Below are 26,798 nucleotides of genomic sequence, written 5' to 3'. Positions count from 1 at the left end.
ATCTCGGCTCACTGCAACCTCCACCTCCCGGGTTCAAGCGATTCTCCTGCCTCAGCCTCCAGAGTAGCTGGGATTACAGGCATGTACCTCCATGCCTAGCTAATTTTGTATTTTTAGTAGAGTCGGGGTTTCTCCATGTTGGTCAGGCTGGTCTTGAACTCCCAACCTCAGGTGATCTACCCGCCTTGGCCTCCCAAAGTGCTGAGATTACACGTGTGAGCCACCACGCCCAGCTGAAACTTATTTTTAAAACTTTACAATTACCATATTACTCTTGTTACTGAGCAAATTTTGATGGCTTTGCCAAAAAAAAAAAAAATCATGAGCAGCTAAACTAGCCAAATATAAGCAATGCAGGCATTTGAGACTGATGCACATACAAGGAACAAAAAAGAGACAGCATCAAAACTAAAACTGTTGTACTAAAACTATTACACTTATATTATAAAATGATGCTGTCCAGGTACGGTGGCTCCCACCTGTATTCTCAGCTACTTGGGAGGCTGAAGCGGGAGGATCGCGCTTGAGCCCAGCAGTTCAAGACCAGCCTGGACAACATAGTGAGACCCTGTCTCAAAAAAAAAAAAAAAGAAAAGAAAAGAAAAGAAAAGATGATGTCTACATTTAAATGAATCCATCCTGTCATTTATTTAATGGCTGGAATAGAAGAGGACAAAGGTTCACAAACTGTGCTCAGGTATATTAACTCAATGTTTACAAGAGAGTGTCATATAAATAGGTTCACATTTAATTCAGGAATTCATAAAATCTCTGCAATAAAAATATATCCTAAAGCACAAAGGATAAAAGAGGAAAAGAATACTGCCTAAGATAGGTGAAAAAACACCTCACAATGTGGATTTAAATAATGACTACAGTCGAAAGTCCAGACATTCTCAATTCAGAGGACAAGAAATCTGTGTTTCTAACAGTTTACCTAGTATACTATGATTAACAACCAGCGTTTATTTAACTAAATTAGTTGTGGGGAGAGGAGAGGTTTTAAATAGTATGGTTCACTAAGAAATTAACTGCCTGCTCCCTGGTATGTGCTCAAGGTCTTTAATGTTGCTCCTTAGTAGTACTTACTACTCTTGTGATTAAAAAATGTGAAAGAAGCTGTTCAATGTCTGTCTTCACTTCCAGACTGTAAATGCTAGAAAAACAGGGACCACCTCTGCTTTGTTTATTGAGAACTCCAATTATCCAGTAAAGTACCTTGCCACATAGTAGGCAATTACTAAATGTTGCTCAGTGACAGTACCAGCAAGGGTGTGAGGGGAAATAGAAACTCTCATCGTTAAGTGAAAACTGATAAAACCCTTTCAAAGTACGCTGAATACACATTTTGGCCTAATGCTTGATGGCCAAGATTTTTAAAATATTCACTTGAAGTCAAAGCTGAATCCAAATATTACCATCACAGAATGACCTTCTAAGATCAAAAATTATTGTCAAATGTTCTTAAATATTAAGAAAATAATAAATTTGATTCAATTTATTAACTTTAAGTTATAATTTTATTAATAATTTTAATGGTCATTTTGTTCAATCTTGTGAACAGTAAAACACATATAATTCTATAATGAATAAAATTTAATCTCTATTAATCTGCCTGTTATTATTATTTAAAATTTTACAAAATTTATTAGCTCAAAAAGGCTCTACTCCAACACATATATGGACAACTGGCTTTTGACAAAAGTGCAAAGGCAATTCAGTGGAGAAAGCATATTGTCTTTTCAACAAGTGGTGGTAAAACCAATGTATACATAAATGAAAAAACAAACAAACCCATAACTATATACAAAAATCTAAAAATGGATGGTAGACCTAAATGTAAAACTTAAACTATAAAACTTCCTTTGTGACCTTGGATTTGACATAACACTAAAAGCACCATCCACAAAAGAATAAAATGGTAAACTGGACTTCATGAAAATTTAAAATCTCTGCTCATCAAAAAACATTGTTAGAACAAAAAGACAAGGTAAAGACTGGGAGAAAATATTTACAGACATAATCCTGACAAAGAACTTATATCCAGAATCCACAAATATCAAAACTCAATAATAGGAAAACTCAATTAAAATAGGCAAAAGATTTGAACATTCACTTAACCAAAGAAGATAGATGGCAAAGTATATGAAAAGATGCTCAAGCTCATTAGTCACTAGGAAAATGCAAGTTAAAACCACAATGAAATGCCATTCCACAGCTATCAGAATGGCTAAAAGTTTAAAAGACTGACAAAGGAAGTGTTGGTAAGGATGTAGAACAACTAACACTCTCACATATTGCTAGGAGAACTGTAAAATGGTACAACCACTTTGGAAAACATTTTGGCAGTTTCTTAGAAAGTTAAACTTACACGTACCATATGGTTCAGCCATTCTACTCCTTGCTATTTCCCCATGACAAAGCTTATGTCCAAAGACTTATATGAATGAATGTTCATAGGAGCTTTATTCATAATGGTCAACAAGTGGAAAGACAACACAAATCAATGGGTGAATGCATAAAGAAACCATGGTATATCCATAAAATGGAATAACAGTCAGCAAGGAAAAAATGAATTATCAATACATGTAATGCAAATTAACCTATAATGATAGAAAATAGATCAGTGGATGGCTAAGGATGGGAGGTGAGGAAGTATGGAAGGACAGGATTAAAAAGAGGCACAGGGAAACTTCTTTTGGGTGTGATGGATATGTTCACTATATTGATTATAGTGTTGGCTTCATGTGTATATACATATATTAAAACTTATCCAACTGTATACTTCATGTGCAGATGTCAATTATATCTCAATAAAATTATTTTTTAAAAAGCACAAGTTATTGCCAGCATGACTCCTATAAAGGCATGCTTCCACAGAACACATACTCACTTTTGCTTTTATTTGTTGACTAATAGAATATTTCTTTTTTCTTTTTTTGAGACAGAATCTCACTCTATCGCCAGGCTGGAGTGCAGTGGGTGTGATCTCAGCTCACTGCAACCTCCATCTCCCGGGTTCAAGTGATTCTCCTCCCTCAGCCTCCTGAGTAGCTGGGACTACAGGCACACACCACCATGCCCAGCTAATTTTTGTATATTTAGTAAAGACGGGATTTCACCATGTTGGCTAGGATGGTCTCAATCTCTTGACTTTGTGATCCACCCACCTTGGCCTCCCAAAGTGCTGGGATTACAGGCGTGAGCCACTGGGCCCAGTCGACTAATAGAGTATTTCTAAAGGACTATTTGGCCTATGCAAATTTGTTAAGATAATTTTAACCCTAGAAACAGCATAGGGGGAACAGATGAAAACTTAACCAAACCAGTTTTTTGTCTGTCTATTTAGAATGAATATATGTGGCTCTGGATAAGGTTGTGTGGGCACCCTCTGGTCCTGCCAAGTTTAGCTAATTCTGGGAATTTCCAGTCACTTAATAGCTCAGGAGTATAGAAGTCAGATATGCCTCTTAAGTACTTTATGCATCTATATTTTCAGAATGGGGCTAATGGCCTATCAGCTTATAATATCTTGAATGAGAATTTAGGAAAATACTAACTCCATCTTGAATACACTTTCGTGCCATGAGGCATAGAAGGGTTTGTTGTCCAAGACTCAGATTAACCTCTAATAATTTGGACATCAAAGTTGATATGGCTCAATGGCTCACTTGTAGGGCGGAGGTATAGGGAAAGTTATTTTCTGTTGCTTTATACTACTGTGAGGTAGAATTTGCTCACAATAAAGAACTTTTTCTGACAGCCTGTTTCTCTATTTACAGCTACTTTCCAAGCTGTCCCTATCCCCAGTAGAGTATCTGAGGGAGAATGAGGTCATATTTAAAACACACACACACACACACACACACACACACACACACACACCCCATTGTACAATAAGCAGGTACTATAGTGGCAGATTCAGGCACTGCAGGTTTACTAGGTTGGGACCTGAGAAGATTCTGTATTTTAAGTGTCTGTTTTGGATCACATTGAAGAGTTTGGTGTCAGTCAACCTGCTTCTTAGATTCGCAATAAGAGATATTTTTTCCTTTCTTGAACAAGTGAAATATTGGGCACTGAACCCAAGTGTGTTATACTCAAAATAATTTGTGGATTTTATAACTCATCTAAATAAAGCTCCTCACTACCTAATTTTGCATTACCTAAGGCTAGGACTCACAGATTATCAAAAACTCACTTTTCACAAGAAAGGACACAGTTATTCCCATATTTAGCTAGCTATCACACTCTTAAATGTTCAAATGCAATCTGATTCACTATTTAACTATTTGAACACTCTTACATAATTGCCTTGGTACATAAAATCAGCAACTTTCACAATTATTAACAATTATAGCATTTTACTCTTTCAACAGTATCTATTCAAACTTCGATTGATAGAATTTCAGTGTATAAATCACATTAAGGAGCATTTCAAGTTATATCTAAAATATTTACTATTATTTGAAAGTAGTAAGTCCAAAGGTCACACCTTTTTCTCATACTGACATTGTTATGTTAATTCCATATGACAGTAACTTAAGCTATTACATGATGGTAGATCACACACAATTCAGGGATGCTAGAAATGCTAAAAGCACACCTTTCAAAGACTCTAGCTAAATGGCAGGTTTTGGCAAATTACTAAGGACAAAGGTGAACTTCTGAACATCCCTAAATTGGAAAGCAATTTGGCAGTGCCCACCAAAATTCAAATTGTACTTACCTTTGACGTGGCTAGTCCATTTCTAGGAATTTACTGTAGGTGTACAAAATGTTCTATTAACAAAATATTAACTATAGTACTGTTTCTTAAGCAAAAGATTGGAATATTCATTAATATGAAGGCTGGTTAAATACCTTGTAATATTATGACAGGCTACATGTTTAGTGGTATTACGGCAGCAATCCCTGGAAAGTGACTCCCTGCGCTCTAATCCTGAGCCCTACCACTTATGAGCCATGTGACTGTTGGACATTTAATCATCCCGTGCCTAGTTTTCCTCATTTGTTAAATATGGAAAAACAGTGCCTATCTCATAGGTTGCTATGAGGCTTCCATGAGTTAATAAAACTAAAGTATTAAGAAAGCATCTGGATCAGGAGTAAGCGCTCAATAAATGTTACATGATGATGAGGGTATATTAATACAATTGAATACTAAACTATCATTAAAAAGAAGGAGGCAGCTTTAACTGTATCAATGTAAAAAGATCTCCAAGGTAATACTCTTAAGTGAAAAATGTAAGGTCCAGAATAATATGAAGAGGTGCTACCATTTGTGGATAAATATATGGCAGAAGAAAAGAATAAGGATGAGGGGAGAGAAAACACACTTGTATGAATATATAAATTTTACCATATTTGTACATGTATTACCCATTCTACTGAATTAAAAATATTGGATGAGTCAATGAATGTTAAAACAATTGAGGCAAGAAAAACTATTATAAATTATACCTAATTGAGCAAATAATAGCACATATTTATATTATTCTAATATATATATTTTTCTGAGACAGGGTCTGGTTCTGTCACCCAGGGTCTGCAGTGGCACGATCTCAGCTCACTGCAACCTTTGCCTCCCAGGCTTAAGCAATCCTCCCACCTCAGCCTCCCGAGTAGCTGGGACTAGAAGTGTGCGCCACCATGCCTGGCTAATTTTTTTTATTTTTTGTACAGACATGGTTTGGCCATGTTGCCCAGGCTGCTCTTCAATTCCTGGGCTCAACTAATCCGCCTGCAACGCCCTCCCAAAGTGCTGGGATTACAGGTGTGAGCCACTGCATCCAGCTGGCAAATATATATATGGCTTTTATGTGCCAGTTATTATTCCAATCACTTCTCTTACATTATTCACAACATCCAATGAAGTTAAATACTCTTATTATCCTTAAAGTTGAGAAAAATGCAATGCAAAAAGACACAAGTAACCCTCCCAAAGTAACACCACTAGGAAGCAGAGCCAGGATTTGACTCACATAGTCTGGTGTCCTTCATTTCTTTGCCATGTTAATACTACTCTAAAATTATTTTTATTTACATATATCCCAACTCTTGTAAAAAAGACTCTGGACAGCTTACATTAAAGCACATATATGCAATTAATAAAACTGGTAATGAAAAGGGGAAGAAATACCAACGTGAGAAAAAAATACAGCTACTTTAAGCATGCAACAAATCCAACTCTAAAGCATCTGCTATTTTCTACCAAGGCTTTGAATGACGTATTCTATTCAGATACTTTTAAAAGGACAGAAATCAAGTATTAAACAATTATAAATACTTTCTATTTTGCTTCTTTAAAGAAGTTCTTGCTTAGAGTTTTCTTAAGGCAAGTTAATCTTGTGATCCAGTTTATATGCCAAAACCCAAATAGGGACTTTTCTTATGATTCTGCCATATGATTAAGTCAGGTGACAGATCCCACACTTGTGCAATGTGCTCTACATCTCTAAGGCAGAAAGTGTGTCTAGAGCACGGACTATCCATACCAAAAATAACATGCCAATTTGTAATCCTATCTAGTAATCCCTATCATTTTGTGGTACATTTTTCTTTCTTCTTTTTTTTTTCTTTTTTTTTTTTACTTTAGAGACAGGGTGTCACTCTGATGCCCAGGCTGGAGCGCAGTGGAACATTCACAGTTCACTGAAACCTTGAACTACCGGGCTCAAGTGATCCTTCCACCTCAGCCTCTTGAGTAGCTGGGACTACACGCAGGTACGTGCCACCATGCCCAACTAATTTTTTATTTTTTATTAGTAGAGAGGGGGTCTTGCCATGTTGCCCAGGATGGTCTCCAACTCCTGGGCTCAAGTGATCTACCCATCTCAGCCTCCCAAAGTACTGAGATTACAGGCGTGAGCCACCATGCCCAGCCTGTTTCTCCTAATTACAGAAACACTTCATGTCCACTGTAAAAATAAAAACATATAATGTAAAGTGTAGGGAAGAAAGTAAATCACCTTAGTGCCCATTGTCTCCTATAATCCATTTTATACACAGACATGTACAAACATGTAGTTTTATATAAATACGTTACCATGGATATTCTCTTTCCTTTTTCTGTTTATTTCCTCTTTCCAATGGTGACAACCAGGTAAAAATATACAAAACTCATGGTGTTTTTCAACTGGTTTTATAAAAAATGAGACATCATTACAAATGTTTCTCTGTACTTTGTAATTTTTTTTCCTTAAGATACATGACAGACAGCCTGGGCAATAAAGTGAAACTCTGTCTCTACCAAAAATACAAAAAATTAGCCAGGTGTGGTAGTGCACACCTGTAGCCCCAGCTACTCTGGAAGCTGAGGCGGGAGGATCACTTAAACCTAGGAGGAGGAAGTTGCAGTCAGCCAAGACAGCACCAGTGCACTCCAATCTGGGTGACAGAGCAAGAGCCTATCTCAGAAAAAAAAAAGAAAAGATACATGATAGAAATTCTTTCAGAATGTACTTGGAAACCCTTTCTAATCACCAGTAGATTTAACTCCTACCATTTAATCACTTCAGGACATTCCATAAAATGTCTAGGCCATAATTTATGTAACAATACCTCTATTAACAGGCATTCTCTTTGTTTCCAAGTTTTTTGCTACTACTAACATTGAAACATTGAAACAGTGTTGCAACTAACACTCATGTAAACTCTTACTGGTGCTTTTATTTCTAAGGAAAATATTACATGGAGTTAGACTGGTGGGTGGAAAATACATGTATTCTCAGTATTAACACATGCTGCCTGATTGTTTACTAGAAAAAACTCTAGCACTTCACATCTCCACTAGCATTTTATGTGATAATCCTTCTCCACATATCCCTGCTAACAGTAGGTTTACCACTTAATTTTTGCTTGTCAGATAGGTAATATTTCATTGTTAGTATATTGATTACTAGTAAGGTTACACACCCTTTTATGTTTGTTGAATGTTTGGATTTCTCTTCTGTGAACTTCTGGTGACATGTTTTATCTGTATTTTTACTGGGTGAACTTTTTCTTAATTGGTAAGAGTTCTTACAACGGTTAACTCATCCGTTACATACATTTCAAGTCTTTCTTTCCCCCTGATTTTGTCTTTGGTCCTTTATTTTTGCCACTAAAGAATCCTTCGTTTCTATGCAGTCTCACATATCTATCTGCACTTTTATGACTTTTAGGTTTTCTATCTTGGTTTAAAAAACTACATCTAGATTGTATGTACAAAGAAAATTTAGGAGATTAATATCTTAAATATTTTATTGTTTGCATTTAAGCCTCTAATCCATCTGAAATCAGTTTTTGCATATGTTGCAATGTATTGGATTATGTTTTCTTCTAGATGAGCAAGTTGTATCAGTTACATTTACGATATATATGTGCTTTTTTCACCATTGTATTGAATTATCCTTTTCAAATGTGGTTATACACTGAGATTTACTCTGCTTTTTAAAATTCTGCTGCACTTAAATACTTAAGATTAAAAATATATCCACACACCTATAAAATTAAATAACTTACTCAGCTATCTGGATAAGACAAAACATTTTCACTTAAGATATCCTAGTAGTTAAGATGAAAGAATTATTTAGGTGCCTTAATTTTCCATATCAAATTAAGAAATATTTTGCAATATCTATTGATATTATGAATTCAAATATACAGAAAGTATACTAATAAATTTTAATTTTTTGTTTAATGCATCAATCTAGAGATAGTAACTTATTCTGATGCATTTCCTTACAACTTTTTCCATATGTATATACTATTATTATTACATATATGCCCTTTTTTCAGTTTTATAGGTATTTTCCAATTCAATTAGTCTTCTCTATTTTACCTTTAAATAAACATTAAAAAAATTAAACTAAGAACTAAAAACTTATAAAGTCTAGGTGCTTTTCATTGCTCAAGCACATCTGAAACTCTTCTATATCATATCATATACCACTTATTTTCCGTGAAATAAGTTTAATTATTTTTCACAAAAGAAACAAAATGTGGCATATTGCAGATAAAAATTTTTTCTAAAGGCTTATCACCAAGAGAACAGTTTCAACAGATAGCATTAAGATCCAAAACTGGAATTTTTATTGTAAGTTAGTCATAATAATAATACGAAAAATAATAGTGATTTTTAAAACCTTGATATAAGAAAGTGTTTCCTTCTAAAATTTAAATCTGAAAATACTTATGATACACCATTAATTTTTAAAAACTGCTAATCACAGTTGTAAATTTATTAACTACAGCTAACTACAAAGAAATATACAGAAAGAGGAGTTTCAAATGTAAATAAATCATTACATAATTCTAAAGATCACTTCAATAGTTTCAGGTAAAAATAAATATGTTATTATGAAGGTACATATCCACTTCAGCTGCCTTTATATGTACATACACACACATTGTGCACTTTATACACAAATATTTACTTTATATATAGTATATACATAATATGTATATACTAAATATAAATGAATACACTTATAAAAATCAAAGTCGCTTTCATTTCCCCATAGGGGAAAAACAGAATAGCAAAACTTTAATATTCTCTTCAGAAATTGTATGGAAAACATTTTTATTGCTCACTATTTATTTACAATAAACTTATTTAGTATAAAGAATAAATTCATTCATAAATCAATAAATACATTTGTTATAACAGACAATCAACATTAAAGAAAAGTCAATAAACTCCTAATAAAATCTTTCCTTAGGACAAATGAATAATTTTTTTTTCAGGATTAAAGTGATTCATAAACTCATGATAGCTATACTTAAATTATTGTTTAATTTACTGACATTTTCCATTGCAAAACTACCAATCCTTGTGAATCATAATTTAAGAAGAGAAGAATTTTACTCTAGTTTATGTCTCCATTATGTTCCCTACATTTCTTTGTCTATTTCATATAAGGATAAAAATAAGATATAAAAACACTTAATTTTTTTAAAAACACAAAATTTTTCAGCTTATAAGCATTAACTCAAAAGTCCCTGCTCTACAATCTGTACAATTTTAACATACTTCTATAATCCATTGCAGGAATAAAAACTTCAAAATTGAAAAATTGCCTCCTTAAACTGATTCCATATATTAATGATTACAAGCAAAATTGAAAAATTGCCTCCTTAAACTGATTCCATATATTAATGATTACAAGCTTTGGAAAATCTTTACATTGAAAATATTAAGACACTGTAGTTGCCCAAATAAGGGACTTTATCTTGATATTTTTCAGATACAATTAATAAATCTGTTTTAGAATCTTTGCTACAAATACATTTTTCTTATTCCCCCATTTTTTGGGTAATAGCTTCTTTTCAAATTCTACTCCCTTCTTCACGCCCCAAACCTGCTGCTCACAGCGACATCAGTCAATTCTGTGGGCTGTTTTAAGTCTTCTTTAGAAATTAAGTATTTAAAATCAAAGTAGTTATCAGTAAAATTAATTAAAAATTTTTTTTTACAAAATATGTTCTAGGCATTATACATTCATGATCTAACTTAATAGCACCTATGGTATAGATTTAAACATGAGAAAACTTAACCTTACTTAAGTACACTGTCCAAAGTCACATAGTTATTAAGTGGTAAGGCCAGAACTTCAACTAGGTCTCTATGACTGGGAAATCAGTTCACGTAAAGTCTGAGCTACATTGTTTTACCATTTTACACACCAGTTTTTTTTTTTTTGAGATGGAGTCTCACTCTGTCGCCCAGGCTGGAGTGCAGTGGCATGATTTTGGCTCACTGCAACCTCCACCTCTCAGGTTCAAGCGATTCTCCTGTCTCAGCCTCCCAAGTAGCTGGCACTACAGGTGCGTGCCACCATGCCTGGCTAATTTTTTGTATTTTTTTAGTAGAAACAGGGTTTCAACATGTTAGCCAGGATGGTCTCGATCTCCTGACCTTGTGATCTGCCCGCCTTGGCCTCCCGAAGTGCTGGGATTACAGACATCACTTAGTTTTTAAGATATTTTCACATAGATTACCTAGGGACTATGTCACAGGAAGGTTCCTAAGTATCAAAACTGAACCCCTCCCCAGCATTACTTAAAAGGACATATAACTAAAGTGGCAGAGCTGAATGAAGATCCTCTGACTTTTAGTCTAGTGCTAGTCCACTTAGAGATCATGCAGAGCCACTTTTTCATTTAGTACAATTCATTCCTCTTCCCTTCTCTCCCATATTTTGATGAGAACCATATCCATATTTACTAGCAAACAAACATGTTGTGAAAATAAGGTGGTCTTAGCCTTAATAAAGTCATCTGAGGTTTTTATCTATTGTATTGACCATAAATTTGGAAGGTTATTACCAGTTTATATTTAAAAGCTAACATTTAGTGCACAACTTTAGGAAGAGTTATGATCTGCAAAAATTAAAGTGGTTTAATTTCCTTGTCTAATTGTCCAACATTCATTCAATAAACAATTTACTGAGTACCTATCAGGTACTTCAGTATTCTGGTGCTGAAGACACAATAGTACTATAGTTCACAGTCCTGGAAGCTTTATGATTTGCTGAGGAACAGCCCAGGAAACAGCAATTAAATACAATGCTAGAAGTACAAGTAGAAGAATAGAAAAGATGATGATGATGATAATTAGAAGTCTATAGGACTGAGTGGCTACCTCTGTCTATGGGGGAAGAAAGCATTCTTAGTGGTGGCAAAAATCTATAAAGGCACTGAAAACAAGAAAGGCCTCAGGAAAAGAAAACCAGAAGTGCCAAGGGCCCTAAAACAAAACTAAACCCTTATGTTTTATGTAATGGTGGACTATAGCACAATGCCCTAATAAATGTTAAGATTTCTGCATGTAACACTCGAAAACTGATAAGGCAAGTCTCAGATATGTTTTCCAGGCTTCCAATCCTGTGTATGCGTGTGTGAGATCTGTGTATAATGTCAAAGTTTTTTTTCACATTTAATCTTACCAGCAATGTAGTCACCAATTCCCACTACTAATCTACATTTCATCAGTGGTCTAAGTTATTGCTTTCGCAAGTTCTCTAAAACTGGGGGAATTGTGAAGTAAAACTGCAGACTCATCCAACCACTTTCATACTGACATTTTCCCCTCTAGTAGCCAATGCTTCTAGCTGGTTTTCCCTTTCCCATTTTGGTCTCAGCCAGAGAGGACTAGTTAGGACTTCCAGACCACATGGAACCTTACTATGGAGAAAATTAATAGATAAAACTACATATATATATCTACAGCAGGCATGGTGACATAAATGTATCAATATATTAGTCTATTGCCCAGTACGCGACTTAAGTACGAAATGTTAAAATGGTAAATCCACAAGAGATAATAGTAATCTTCATTACTTGGGGAAAGCAACACCTTCGAGGTTTTTTCTATTAAGGAGCATTAAAATAAGGCAGGTTATGTATTTTGAACTTACCATAAAAATACTTTGTTAAATTGCTACTACCGTAGAATTTTAACTTTTTGTTCTCCTTAACAAAATAAGACCAGTTTATTGTACAGAATTTGGAAGACACAGAAAAACAAATCAGTCACATCCACCACTCAAAGACGATTCCATCTTCCTCATTTTTCAGCAGTCTTCTTTAATTACCTTAGTTAGAAAACTACAAGATTTAACTGAGCATATAATTTTTCATATTAAGGTGTAATTTAAATTTTAAAAATCAAATTTGTAACATTTGTAAGACCTCCAATTGAAAAGCAGCATGGAATTTTCTGAATTTGCAGTATAAATAAAAGAGTTTAACCACAAACTGAAAAACATTCTTCCCTAAAGCACATTGTTTGGGGTCAAAACATTGGTAATACATTACAGGAACGGGAGTACTTGGGTTGGACAACACCTGTATTTTCAATTGGACAACAATTTCTGTATTTTCACAAAATACTATTCACCAAAATCTGAAGAGGGCACTGGGAGTTTTACAAATGGGGAAAGCTAAAGAGGGATACAAATGCTACTCAACCTAAATTTACCACAAAGCCGGTCAAGGAATAGATTGGGAGTGTCAATTAAGTTATATTTTAGGGAAAAAATAACAAAAAGGGAAAGATTGAAGGCAGAAAACATGTGCAGACAGCAACATCTCGACTTGATTCTACCTTTCAGCATATGGCCAAATAAATTTGGTTTAACAGTATTTCCGACCCAATCAGTTTCTTATTTTGGTTTCAGGGAATCCTACTCACTTTTCCCTAAACCAGCCTGGGCCTCCTACACACCACGACACCACAACACCATCTTTCAACGCCTCCTCATTCAATCGAGACTGTCGCATTACTAACACCTCCCGTTTTGAAGACAGTACTCCTTCAACTGTCCTCTTCCTCAGAGAAGAAAAAGTAAAAGCCCTTCTTTTACCCTTCCAGTCCCATCCGAAGCACGTGAACATCTACGGAACCTTCTCTGCAGGTCTGTCAGATAAAACCCTTAGAATTACTGAGAAAGCACCTTCGGAGGGAAGCTTCTCAGTGACTCTGCAGTGAGGGCCCTATCAGTGACAGTCCCTCCCAAGCCTGTCTCACTGGAGACGCCTCTGCCTCCAGGGTTTTTGCTACCTCCCCGCTCCTCAGCCCTGAGCTGAGGGCAAGGACAGTGAGGACCTTGGCCAAAGAACGGGCTTTAAGGAATGGGACCTAATGTCTACTGCAGACCCTGTGAAATGGCTGAAACGATCTGCTACCCGAAGCCCCAAAGGCTCTGAGTAGGGAACCATAATGGCCGCACTCACTTCCAACCCTGGGAAAGGTGGACATCTCGAACCCCAAGGAGCGGGAACGACCACACTTGGGGGAGCGGGGGTTAAGGAGAAAGGAGCTCCTTGCCGGTGCAGGGTGACAGCGGGGAAGAAGCCTCAGGCAGGGAGGTCGCCGTTCACACTCTCCCTTCTCTCCCCTCTGCCTCCTTCCACCCCCTCTATCCCCACCACTCGCCAGTTACCGGCCGCCGCTCACCTGCTGGGGCGCGAGGTGCAGAGACCGTACCGACCGAGGACCCAGAGGCTCTGTCACCACGGGGGGAAGTCCTCAGCTGCACAGGGTTGGGAGGGGCGGGCCCAACCAGTCACGTGACGTCGAGCTCCGCCCTGCCTCCCCCATCCCGGCGCGCTACATCTCGGGGGGCTTGTATTTTTACGTATCCCTTGAATATTAATCTTCTTGAATTAAAGAAATAAAAGATAAATTTTCACAAGGACTATGTTGTAAAGTACAATGTGGAAAATGTAGACAGCAAGAGTTAGAGCGCATTGCTAAGGAAGTGACGTTCACGCCACGATCGAGGGACAGGAAATGGCGGTGGGGTTCCGTCCCTCTGGAGTTCGCCGGTAAAATTCCAGGCTCTGAGGTTTAGGCCAATCACGTGATCTCAAAACTTGAGGCGTGCCGGAGGGTAGCCAATCTATCCGGCCGATTGTTAACCACGTTTGCTTTAAAACACCTAACTTACTTGAGCTTTACACAGATTTCTTTACATTTGGAAGAACCAGCTTTATAAAACTCTACTAGGAGGCAAGTGCGTTTGAAGGTCACTCTGGAGACCACAAACCGGGAAGAACACGGCTGAGAAAACCAATCTTGCGGATATGGGATAGAAGAGGGAGGGGTGGAAAAATCTGGATTTTACCGCCAGGGCTTACCGAGCCAGCCCCACAAGTAGTGTCGTAAGTGGGTGGGAAGGAGGAGCATGACGCCAGAAGGCACAATCCGGGAGAAAGATGGACGTTCCGGAGTGGAGGGGGCAGGGTGCGCGGAGGCTGGCAGTGCGACTGCGCGCGAGGCGGCTGACGCGCCGGCGCGCGAGGGGCGGGGTGAAAGGTCACAGCGCGGCAGCGGGTCTGGCTGGCTGCAGCGGCGGGAGGGAGCTGAGAGACCCGAGTGCACGTGTGGAGTAGCGGCGGCACCAGCACGGCGGCGTGAGACACTCCCGCCCCCACCAGACTCAAGCCCTCACTCGACTCTCGCGGCCTTCGTTGCTCGCCCAGCTCCTTGCCCAGGCTAGGAGGCCGGCTTGCGGGGTGGTCTGGCTGGCTGCAGCGGCGGGAGGGAGCTGAGAGACCCGAGTGCACGTGTGGAGTAGCGGCGGCACCAGCACGGCGGCGTGAGACACTCCCGCCCCCACCAGACTCAAGCCCTCACTCGACTCTCGCGGCCTTCGTTGCTCGCCCAGCTCCTTGCCCAGGCTAGGAGGCCGGCTTGCGGGGTTGAGTGGCCCGAGCTGAGGGCGCGGAGACCTGAGGGCGGCGACTACGACGGCGTTGATATCGGTGGTAACGACGGCCTCAGCAGGCGGGGAAGATGAAAGGGTGAGGAAGGGCAGCCGGGCAGGGCCCAGCCGGCGGGGTAGAAGGGCCCGGGCCCATGTAGAGGGGGAGAGCTGCGAAGGCGAGGAGAGATTCAGGGCGAAGACCGGCGGAGGGAGATTTCTCGCCTTCTCAGTTTCCTCGTTTCCCGGAGGGGGCGGAGGCGAGGCTTGGGCTGTTGGCGGGCTGAAGGGCCAGCAGAGGCGAGACCCGGTGGCTTCAGGGTTTCGGTTCGGAGGACGATTGTGGGTTGAGTGGAGAGAAGCGGCTGAGTGGGGCAACATGGAAAGGCTATTATGAGGCGCCCGAGGCCTCCTTCCCGGGAGCGGACCTCTGAGCCACGCCGGCCCGCCGCTCCAGGTGGAGTGGTTTGGTTGTCTTCCACCCCCAGACTCAACTCTGGAACTGCGGTGTTTGACACCTTTCAGTTTTATTCACGCTTGGGGGCTGTGCAGAACCTTCTGGAGGAAGAAGAAATTGGAATAAAGAGCACGGGGATGAATATTAAGAGCTAGTGACTCAACTAGATTTGGGTTGGGTCACAGCGAGTGGAGGAGGGGGAGAGAGCGCGATCGCTGTAGACTTGGGGTGCCAACATGTTTAAGGAAGTATAGGGTGGATCAGTAGGTGGAGCTATTGCTTCAGTAGTTCACTATTGCCCCTGAGTGCTGATGCGGTCCTGGGTAGTTTTACCACGCTGCTCCTTTCAGGTGATTGGCAAAGTTAATGTTCGGTCTTTCATCGTTTGCCTCTTAGGTAAAATCAGGAATTATTTTGGACCGACTGTTTAAATTTTTATGAAATGTCTCCTTACCATTAAGTTGTATAGTTTTAATATATTAATTACATAACATTTTTCCGAAGCGTTGCATCAGTAACCCGTTTTGGAACTTGTCTTTACCCTCAAAGAAATGAAGCTCATAAACGTGAAAAGCTCTCTGCGATGCCTTAGTTTGTTGTTTCTGTAAATCGATTAAGAAATCGTAACTATGTTTTAAGTTAACGAAGTCATTCCAACTATTCAACAGCCCTTTTGAGGATGAAATAAAAGTCACTTTCATCGTAATCTCATACATCTCCAAACAAGGACCTAAATAGTATCTCTCTGTATCGGTGTTTGAGGTTCCTGAAGAGATTCAAGGAAAGTTTAATTTGGTCTTAGGTCTGTAACATGTTTCCTTACTCTAATTTTCCTTGAAATACTGTATATTTATTCTAATGTTGAGTTGTATGTTTTGTATTAAGAATCTTTAAAGTTTAAGAACCGTGAACTATTCACAATACCTGCATTGTTTCACATCAAGTTCTAAAGAGTTCCAGTTGGGGAAATAAAATTGACGGGTATAAGAAGTATTTGCCCCACTGGAATCATGATCTGGGAAGTTCGGCTATTTCAGATGACAATCCAACATATTTGGAGAATGTTGTTTTTCTGCTATACTGCACTTCTTTTTCTTCTCTTCTTTTTTTTTTTTTTTTGAATGAGACAGGGTCTCGCTCTGTTGCCCAGGGCGGAGTGCAGTGGCACGACCTCGGTCCACTGCAACCTCTGCCTCCCAAGCTCAAGCAGTCCCCGCTCCTTAGCCTCCCGAGTTGTTGGGACCACAGGCGCGTGCCACCACGCCTGGCTAATTTTTGAATATTTTGTAGAGACGGGGTCTGACTGTTGGCCAGGCTGGTCTCAAACTCCTGCTCAAGTGATCCACCTACCTCTGCCTCCCAAAGTGCTGGGATTACAGGCGTGAGCCACCAAGGGTGGTATATACTGCACTTCTTGAGCATAGCTGCTGACTCTTACTCATTTTTGTACTCATTGTCAGGCACTCAATACTTATTTGTCATGTTCTGTTAAGAAAAACGAGGCTGAAGAGTTCCCAGTGTTGAAATTGCCATGGATTTACAAAGGGGAATGCCAGGAAATTATTCTGTATGTTTCGATCCAAAATCTTCAATCTAGTTCAGACTCTATAGGGTGTGATGTTCTTTCTGATACCTAACTTGGCGATAGAAATGGAGCTGAACAGTCATATTATTCACAATCTACCTTTAATTAGTATATTCATGGAGCAATTATCTCTGGTTAAAATGGATATTTACATGTAACCTGATGAAGGCAGATCCCTAGAAATGGGTAACTGGCCGAATTTAGAGGAAACTTAAAATTATTGAATCTGTACCTTTATGCCAGTAACTATGCCTGTGAAGTTCTTAATACTTCTTATGATTAGGAGCTTAGAATTTTATTCTTTACTGTAAACCTTTAAGATGATTTCACAGGAATAATCCCTTTAACTTAACAAATGAACTCTCAGGTGAGATGAAACTTTTTAATTTTTTTTACTTCTAAGTCTGTATTTAAGACACTCAACAAATGAGTTGTGTGAACCTTGTGTTTGGATACCGAACCTACAACAGTATAGATTTAAAATAAGTTAAGCACCTTCAGTTCCAAAACTTGTACCACCGTGCACAGTGTGGTCAGTTTTATAGTCCTGACTCTTAATGTGGAATGACCTGTAAAAATGAAACAGTGGTCCTGATTGTGTGGCCTTTGTATGGAATCTTATTTGCTAAGTGTTCTGTTGTTCTGTTGTATATTGAGCTAAGTAAACAGTAAATTGAAATATCTAAAATTGGAAACTGCAGAAGTCCCAACACAAAACCAGTTAAATATTTAAAATTGTACACTGTTGCCTATATTGCCTATCATATTGAAACTTAAAACCTACCTGGTTTTTCTTCATATTTTTACTATGAGTATTTTTATTAGTAGTAGCAGTAGGACTTTCCATTGTATTGGCATGTCTTTCCTCCATAGAAGATAAATTTCTGGTTATTAACTACTGTATGTAATTTATATGCACATCTAGAAGTTTGAGATATACTGGGAGATGTTACTTCCTTTTGAGGTTGGCTGTTTTTGTGAACCAGGGACATTGTAGTTTGAATTTGTGGGTGGCATTTTTATCTCCTCTTTTCTAGGGAAGGTGATTTCAAGCAAGAAAGTATGCCACAGATAACCATGAATGAGGTGGCAATCTAATTAGGCAGTGTAATGGAAAGTATAATAAAACCAAATCATTTAGCCTTCAATTGTAGTAAAGAGATGCAAATTAGTCCTAATAAAAAATGTCTTTAACAAAATATGAATACGTGACTAAGATGGGAAAGTAGGTAGCAGTAATATAAATATGGAACAGTGCAGATTACTAATTGGAATAGTAAAGGGAGCCATTTTACCAAATAAAATTAAAATGTAGGATTCTGAAGTCAGAAACAAAACTTTAAGAACTCAGAACAGTGGTTACCTCTGACAGCATATGGACTGGGAAGAGGCAGAAGGAATATTTCTGGCATCTCAGCATAGTGAGACCTCGTCTCTACAAACAATAAATCAGGCAGGAGAATCGCCTGAACCTGGGAGGTGGAGGTTGTAGTGAGCTAAGATCACGCCACTGCATTCCTGCCTGGGCAACAGAACAAGACTGTCTAAAAAAAAAAAAAAAAATCAGCCAGGCATGGTGGTGCAAGTCTGTAGTTCCAGCTACTTGGGAGGCTGAGGCAGGAGGATCACTTGAGCCCAGGAGTTCAAGGCTGCAGAGAGCCATGATCTTGTCACAACATTTGAGCCTGGGCAACAGAGCGAAACCTAGTCTTGAAAAAAAAACGAAAAACTTTTTTTAAAGGTTGTATTGCTGTTTTGTTTTTCAGCAAAACCAAAAGCTAGTCAGGCTGATGTAGCATTTGACACCTTTTGTAAACCTACAGTTTATACTCGTTCCTTCTGTGAAACAAATAATTTGTGGTTTGTTGATTGAGATAGTGAATTTTAACAAATACTTTGTAATGTGCCCTTGTGTTGAGATGAATTCATATAAAATATAACCTGCTTACACCGTAAGTTTTTTTTTAATCAATGTACTGTCGTCTCCAATAAAAGAAAAATAAAAGGGAAGTAAATCATAATAAAATTTATTTCAGTATTTAATGACGTGGCACAACTATACCATAGTTGTATAGTTAAAGCATCAGATCAAGTGTTTGCATCTATCTGTAAATAGAATCATCGTGTAATTTAGCAGTATAACTGCTGCCTATACAGTTGTGTGCGTTGTTGACTCATGTGTTGCCATTAGTGGTGTGATTTCTTCCTGAAATTGCATACAACTCTTAGTAAAGCTCTAAACAAAGAATAATCAATACTTTCTGGGTTGGAAAAGATTTTTAAAAGTCACTTAGTCCAAGCACTCATCTTATTGAATCAAGATATATTCCCTGTTTATCATAATTTCAAAGATCCTGACTTCTGTTATGTGAATATTACTGCACATATCAGTAGAATGGGAACTATTATTGGCCTAAATTATATATTTCCTGTTACTGCAATTTATGGTCAAATTAATTTTACATTGTTGGACATTATCTGTATTGTCAATTAAAATCTCTTTCTAAATCTTATAAAGCTCTGCCCAGACCAAACTAATATCTGTGTTAAATTTTACTTCGCCACATCCTCCATTTTGGCCTGTGGAAATCTTTTTGACTCCTGATTTTTTCTTCCAGGTACTCCCTATGGCTTTCAGCCGTGTGACGTCTGAAGAGATACTCTTTCTCAATTATTCAAATGATTGGCCTTTTTTTAAACGAAGCCTGCAGTAACCAGTAGAATACCAGTAGTAACCCAGTAGAAACATTCTTCCCATCGCGAACATGAGAGTTATATTTAAGTCTGTTCAATGCCTAACTTAATGGCAAAATGTTATCGTTCTGTCTACTACAGTCATGACTAGCTACAATTGGCAATTGAACAGTTAAAATGTACCTTGTGGTCTGTGGCACAGTTGCCATTTCCTGGGTAAGATGGCTGTAGTCTGTGTGTTGACCTGGAGCAGGAATGCTGGGCAGCTGATTTGTTTCACTGTTTTCCAACATGTAGTAATGTTCATGTTTTGAAGCCAAATTATGTGTATTTCTTTGATTATCCTTCATTCAAGTATAGTCATCCACATCATTTTCTGAAAACATCTAATGCTGTATGTGGACAGGTTCAGTTCAGACTCTCAGACACGGAAGAAAGGATTACAGAAGTAACTGTTAATGTTATGTAAAAGAAGGAGATACAGTGTCTCAGTTTGATAACATCTGTGAAGTTCAAAGTGATAAAGTTTCTCTGTTACCATCACTAGTCCTTATGATGGAGTCATTGAAAACTCTACTATAGTCTAGATGATATTGCCTATGTGGGGAAGCCATTAGTAGAAATAGAAACAGAAGCTTTAAAGGGTACTGTTAATCTGTTTTACCAAATTGATTATTGTTCACCTTTTGTCATTGAGTCTCAAAAACGACCTTTAAAAAACAAAAAAAAAATGTGCCTTATATGACAGAACTAAATTTTAAATTTTAGAGTGTGAAAGCTGATTCTCAGCTGGGTACTGTGGCTCACACTCGTAATCACGACACTTTGGGAGGTCAAAGCAGGAGAATCACTTGGGCCCAGGAGTTCAAGACCAGCTTGGCTATAACATAGTGAGACCTCATCTCTACAAAAAAATAATAATTAGCTGGGTATGGCCATGTGTGTTTATAGTCCCAGCTACTTGGGAAGTCAAGATGGGAGAATCACTTGAGCTCAGGAGGTTGAGGCTGCACTGCAGTGAGGCATGATAATGCCACTGCACTCCAGCCTGGGTGACAGAGGGAGACCCTGTCTCAAAAAGGAAAGAAAACTCACAGTCAGTTATTGGTCAGTTTTTAAGTATGTTTGAAATAACTTAGATACGTGGATCTACTGCAGATTTTGTGAAATGTAAATACAGATCAAATATTTCTAAGGAAAATGAGTAGCTGAGTTGGGCCATGCTGTGAGTGTAGTAAACTGGATTTAAAGACTTGGAATAAAAAAATTTTTTAAGGTAAAATAAGTTTTATTTTGACTACAGGTTGAAATGATTTCTCCCCATTGTAAATGTGGATACTAAACTTGAATGAAAAAAAAATTTAAGGTAAAATAAGTTTTATTTTGACTACATGTTGAAATTATTTCTCCCCCTTGTAAATGTGAATACTAAACTTTTTTTGTTATATCAAGGAAGTCTTCCCAAGATATTAAACATTTTTAAATTTTGTATGTCATTTGTATATCTGTTGGACAGTCCTGTGTTAAACCCATAAAAAGCCAAAGTTGTATAAAACATGAACTTTTCCTTTAGCATCTACTTCCCAGATGATAGATATTTCTAAATGTTTCAACTTGTGGGCCAACAGATAGTTTATGGCTGTTTATACCTCTGTGGTGAAGGATTTTGAGGCATTCTGGTTTTTGGTTAAAGTGTTGCCGTTTAGTCACTTGGTCTGCTGTTGAAAGGGTAGGGAAGAGATAATTGGAAGTATTCATCTTTCTTGAGCTAGTGCAAGCTATATTCTGCCTCTGTCAGAAACTGTTCTTAAGAGAAAATCTTGTTCTCCAATTCCAGAGGCTTCTTACCTCAGTCCCCTATAGTGCTGTGGGGAATGCTTGTTCATAAAACTACCTGACACACATCCTTAATTACTTCTTTTGGATAATTTCCTAAGAATTAATTTTTTGGATCAAAAGGTACTGACTTTTTTAAAGCTCTGATGTTTGTTGCCAGTTGACCTCCAAAAAGATAGTAGCAATTTATTCTGTCAGCAATGTATGAGAATGTCCTTCTCTTTCCAAGGGCTAATGAAGGGGAAGGGCACTTGGAAAAACCTCAAGAAAACATACTGTGGCTGACATTTCAGCCAAGGATGGTATAAATTTTCTTTGGGATGCGTTCATGTTGAACACATTTTTAAATGATAGAAATAACTAATAGCTTCCTTACAGGTTGTCTTTGAGTAAATATTCACATTTTGCTTTAACTCTAGTTTTACTTTGCTAATTAGGTGATAAATGGCATTTCCTTTTTTAAAGATTTGATGATTACTTGATGAAGTTTGAATATATACCATTTTTACTGGTCATTTTGTGATGTAGGTTGTTTATAACTTACCCAGTTATTGAGATGATGATTGCCTTAACTTCAAATTACAAAACAAAGATGATGTTCTTTAGAGAGTGGGGGTGAGACATTAGGGCCCAAGTCATTTGAAATAAAAATTTTTGGCCGGGCACGGTGGCTCACGCCTGTAATCCCAGCATTTTGGGAGGCCGAGACAGGCAGATCATGAGGTCAGGAGTTCAAAACCATCCTGGCGAACACGGTGAAACCATGTCTCTACTGAAAATACAAAGAAATTAGCCGGGCGTAGTGGTGGGCGCCTGTAGTCCCAGCTACTCGGGAGGCCGAGACAGGAGAATGGTGTGAACCCAGGAGGCGTAGCTTGCAGTGAGCCGAGGTCACGCCACTGCACTCCAGCCTGGGCGACTGAGCGAGACTCTGTCTAAAAAACAAAAAAACAAAAAAAACACAACATTTTTTAGAGGTGGAACTTGTTAAACAAGGGTAAGCAAGGAAAATATTTTGTACTTAGGAGCATTTCAAACACTTCTCTTTCCAGAAGATTAGGGTATATTTAAAGGTATGTTTGGGTTCCCCTGCTTCTAGTATATATTGTTTGTTGTTTATTTTAAAGGAAACTTACTATAATGCAAAAAAATACTGAACTAAAAACAACCAAGTTTTAGTTTTATGTACCACAAATGATAGCTAGCAGTAGGGTCACTAATAAAGGTGTTTAAACCTCTGAGCCGTGGTTATCTTTAAAGGGAATGGCTTGAATCTGAATAGGAATGGCCAAAGATTCCAGCTTGTGAGCCAATTCTATTTTGTAGGTATCTGGGGAAACAGAATTAACAGAGATTAAAATAGGACATAAAGAATACATAGAAAACTAAATTTCTCTGTTGGATGAACAGTGGGCTCTTTGTAGATTGTAGAGGTAGTTCTAATTTCTTATGGAAAGTGATGCTGTCACATTTGGATATGTTGAATTTGAGATTCTTGTGGAGATCATCAGTAACCAGTCAGAAATATTGGCTTGGATTCAGAGATTTCTAAATAAAAACATTAATATATTAGATGACAGTGAAAGAAAAGCCATAAGCTGGCAAGGAGCTTTCTTAACTGAATATGTGGGTGACAGTGGAAACAATTTTCCAAAGAGTAATTTGATTCTTTTTAGGTTATAGTCTTGAGCAGATTGTACCCATGTGTGTATTTAGCATTAGTAACCAACCAAATAATTACTGAGATTTTTATACCTCTGATACTTGCAGGCATACAATTTGGAGAGCTGGTCCACACCACCTTCACTTTTTTCAAAGAAATAGAGTCAGGGTTTCGCCATGTTGCCCAGGCTGGTCTTGAACTCCTGGACTCAAGGGATCTGCCCAGTTTGGCTTCCCAAATTGCTGGGATTACAGGCCTGAGCTACCAGGCCCAGCCCCACTTTCACTTTTAAAATTACAGCCAAACCTCTAGAACAGTGACTGCCAACTAGGGCAACCACCACCCCCTCTTCCCAATTATTGGTAATGTCTGAAGACACTTTTGGTTGTCCTAACAGGATGTAGGAGAGTTCTGTGGGTAAAAGCTAGAGATGCTGCTGAGTATACTACAGTGCGCCAGAAAGGCACTTCACAACAAAGAATAATGTAACCCCAAATGCCAGTGTTGAGATTGAGAAACGCTGCTGTAAAATCTAGGTGAGATGGAACTTACTAAAAGTAGTTTAGTAATTCCCTGAAATATTTGAGATCCTGCCCTAAGTCTTATAGTTTTATAGAAGAGTTAAGGTATAAAAATAAATGTTTGTAGCAGGGCAGAGGTGCCTTGTAAGGACAGAAACGGTAATATCGTTCATATGAGGTAGAAATCTCAGTGGGTGACAGGTTAAGACCTCCTGACCCAGTTAGTGTTGAAGCTGTGTGATAAATTTTGAATGGGCTTACTTTCAGGTTGAAGGACTTTATTTTCCAGAGGAATCACTCTTTCATGTAATTTACTGCAGGGTAAGAGTTTAGAAACATTGCTGCTAGCTAAGAAAAAATTACCTCCCTTCTAACCCCTTGACATTTGATCCTTACTAAAAGGACCATTTGATCCTTACTAAAAGATGCTTTGAGTTTTATGCAAATGAACCTTTATCAGTGTACGTCAGAAAAATGTTTACCAATAGATCGCTCTCCCTTTTTTTAAAAAGTGACCTTGAGGGGTAAAGATCACTCCTTTGACAGAACATGGTGTGACTGATCTTGTGCTACAATGGAAATTAATAGACATGGGCTTGATTCTAGCTTTATCCATAATTGTCTGTATAACTACAGGTACATTTGTCTCTTGGAGGTTTAGTTTCATCATCTGTAAAATGAAGGGGAAATAGATCCAGTCCAGATCAAATACTCTGCACAACAAATGAATAGGCAGTTAAAATTATGTGCTACTCACTAAAGTATAAACAGGCTTTAAGCTTTCTCTATACTTCATTTTCACTTTTTGTTACATAACTTAAAAAGTCACACTTTGAGCCTGGTGTGGTGATGTGGTGCCTGTAGTCCCAGCTGCTCAGAGTCTGAGACTGGAAGATCACTTAAGCCTAGGAGTTCAAGGCCACTGGGCAATATAGTGAAACCATCCTTCTTAAAAAAACTTTTTACGGAGACCCACTTTTGTGGAGTCATATCCCCATCTTGTGGCCTTTCAGAATATTGCTACTAAATGTTTTTACAATTATGAGCGTAATTGGCAATAAGTTAAATAGCTAAAAACATTTGCGTCCATATTATCTGACTTGCTGTGCCAAAATTTAGTGTGCATTATCTCGTCACACTGCTTGATTTATAGGCCAAGAGTAAAGTTTTCCTACTAGCATATTCTAAGCCCAGAAGTTACGTACATGAAATTACAATCTTGTGGCACAAAATAATAGCCAATGGGGGTCTATAGAGGCAGACAAGTAACTGCATGTTTCTCATTTAAGGACTTAGTATAAATTGTCTGTAGGCACTTTGGCAGTAGCTGTTTCTTATTTACATCACAGTCTGTCCCACTTTCAGTTCCTTAGTCTAAAAATTCTGGTATGAGAATGCCTTGGGGTTTGATTGTTATGGATCTGAAAAACAAGAAAAAGTAGCATGTCACACCAATTTACTTGAGCTGAGAGAGTAATTTAGTTTATTTAATAACAACTGTCTTCAGTTTTCTACAGGTAGGGCCATAAACTCTACTGCCAACAGGGACCACGCAGATAAAGTAAATCAGTAAAGCAAGAGAAGCTGCAATTTGAGACTTTATATAAAATCGTTTAATTTAAATATTAGCATTGAACTTAACGTAAAAACCTGAAACAAAAAAGGAAAAACTGAGTCAGGCCAGGGACGGTGGCTCGCGCCTGTAATCCCAGTACTTTCGGAGGCCGGGAATTCGAGACCAGCAGTTTGAGACCAGCCTGGCCAACATGGCAAAACCCCATCTCTACTAAAAATGCAAAAATTAGTCGGACATGGTGGTGGGCGCCTGTAGTCCCAGCTATTTGGTAGGCTGAGGCATGAGAATCACATGAACCTGGGAGGCGGAGGTTGCAGTAAGCTGAGATTGTGCCACTGCACTCCAGCCTGGGCTTCTGAGGGAGACTGTCTCAAAAACCAAACAAAAAACTTGTGGGTCAAACAGATGTGACCACATGGCTGATTTAACTCTTAGGCGGGCGATTTGTGTCTTATATGCAGAGTAAAGGTCTTAAACTGCTGATAAATTAAGGTAGTCTAGATTGTTACGTTATATTACATTCTTACCAGAAGTAAGCAAACAATTTGTGATCCTTTGTGATCCTATAGCATAGTTTTTCCAATGACCCATTCTCTGTGTCCATCCTTAGCTCTTGTTTCCCTCACCAGATTTCTCAGATTTAGGAATTTACACACATGCAGTGGGAAATTTAATTTAGTTGGGTGTTAAATTTGGATGATGATTTACATAACAAGCTTAATTACAAAAGTAAAGCTGCCAAGGTGGAATTTGAGAATCTAAATTTTTAACTGGCAGGATGATTCTGGTATATAACCAGGTTTGGGATTCATTCTTTGATTTTGTAACACTACTCTCCAGGTTTTTTCCTCCCTTCTCTTGAAAATCGTTTCTTAGACATCTTTGTAGGTTCCTGTTCTTTTACCTCTAAAATTCAAGTGTTTCTTGTATTCTTTTCTTTGACCTTCTTCTTACTACAGACATCCTTGGTAGCCTGATATAGTCCCATAATCAAAGGTTATACGCTATGAACTAGTTATGTTTCAGGAAATAGCTGTCAAAGCAATATATTTTAAAAGAGAATTCTTTCATTTAAAAAATCCAAGTGCATTTCCCTTTACCACCTAGTTTTTAACACTTCAGTCTCATTGGGTAACATTTAGACTGCATCATATAAATCATTTTTAAAATTGCTCGTTCATACCTTAAAAGCATTTGACACTAGTTTTGATGGGGGGGAAAAAAACTATCAGAACATGTATTAATAGATGTTTATTCCAAAGGCAGAGATGATAA

The 26,798-nt window shown here is 38.1% G+C and overlaps 2 protein-coding genes across 7 annotated transcripts in view; one reads left to right on the top strand and one right to left on the bottom strand.

Moving 5' to 3' along the window:
* The window catches only part of ATP6V1A (ATPase, H+ transporting, lysosomal 70kDa, V1 subunit A), a 75,670-nt gene extending 61,632 nt beyond the window's left edge, over window positions 1–14,038 (bottom strand). Inside the window, exon 1 of one of the 3 annotated variants that reach the window (XM_011966805.1) lies at window positions 13,943–14,038. The gene's annotated coding sequence lies outside the window, so the exon portion shown is untranslated. The remainder of the gene's footprint in view (window positions 1–13,942) is intronic. The other 2 variants (XM_011966807.1, XM_011966806.1) reach the window with 2 other exon arrangements.
* A 736-nt stretch (window positions 14,039–14,774) lies between these two features.
* NAA50 (N(alpha)-acetyltransferase 50, NatE catalytic subunit) overlaps window positions 14,775–26,798 on the top strand; it is a 29,062-nt gene continuing 17,038 nt past the window's right edge. Inside the window, exons 1-2 of one of the 4 annotated variants that reach the window (XM_011966801.1) lie at window positions 14,775–14,982; window positions 15,168–15,291. In XM_011966801.1, the coding sequence (XP_011822191.1) occupies window positions 15,284–15,291 (8 nt within the window). In that variant the 5' untranslated portion in view covers window positions 14,775–14,982; window positions 15,168–15,283. The other 3 variants (XM_011966800.1, XM_011966802.1, XM_011966803.1) reach the window with 3 other exon arrangements.

This window comes from Mandrillus leucophaeus, unplaced genomic scaffold (genome assembly GCF_000951045.1).
Source record: "Mandrillus leucophaeus isolate KB7577 unplaced genomic scaffold, Mleu.le_1.0 Scaffold775, whole genome shotgun sequence".
NCBI classification, from domain to species: domain Eukaryota; kingdom Metazoa; phylum Chordata; class Mammalia; order Primates; family Cercopithecidae; genus Mandrillus; species Mandrillus leucophaeus.
Note: the sequence above shows the minus strand (reverse complement) of the source record. Positions and strands in the feature narration are given on the sequence as shown.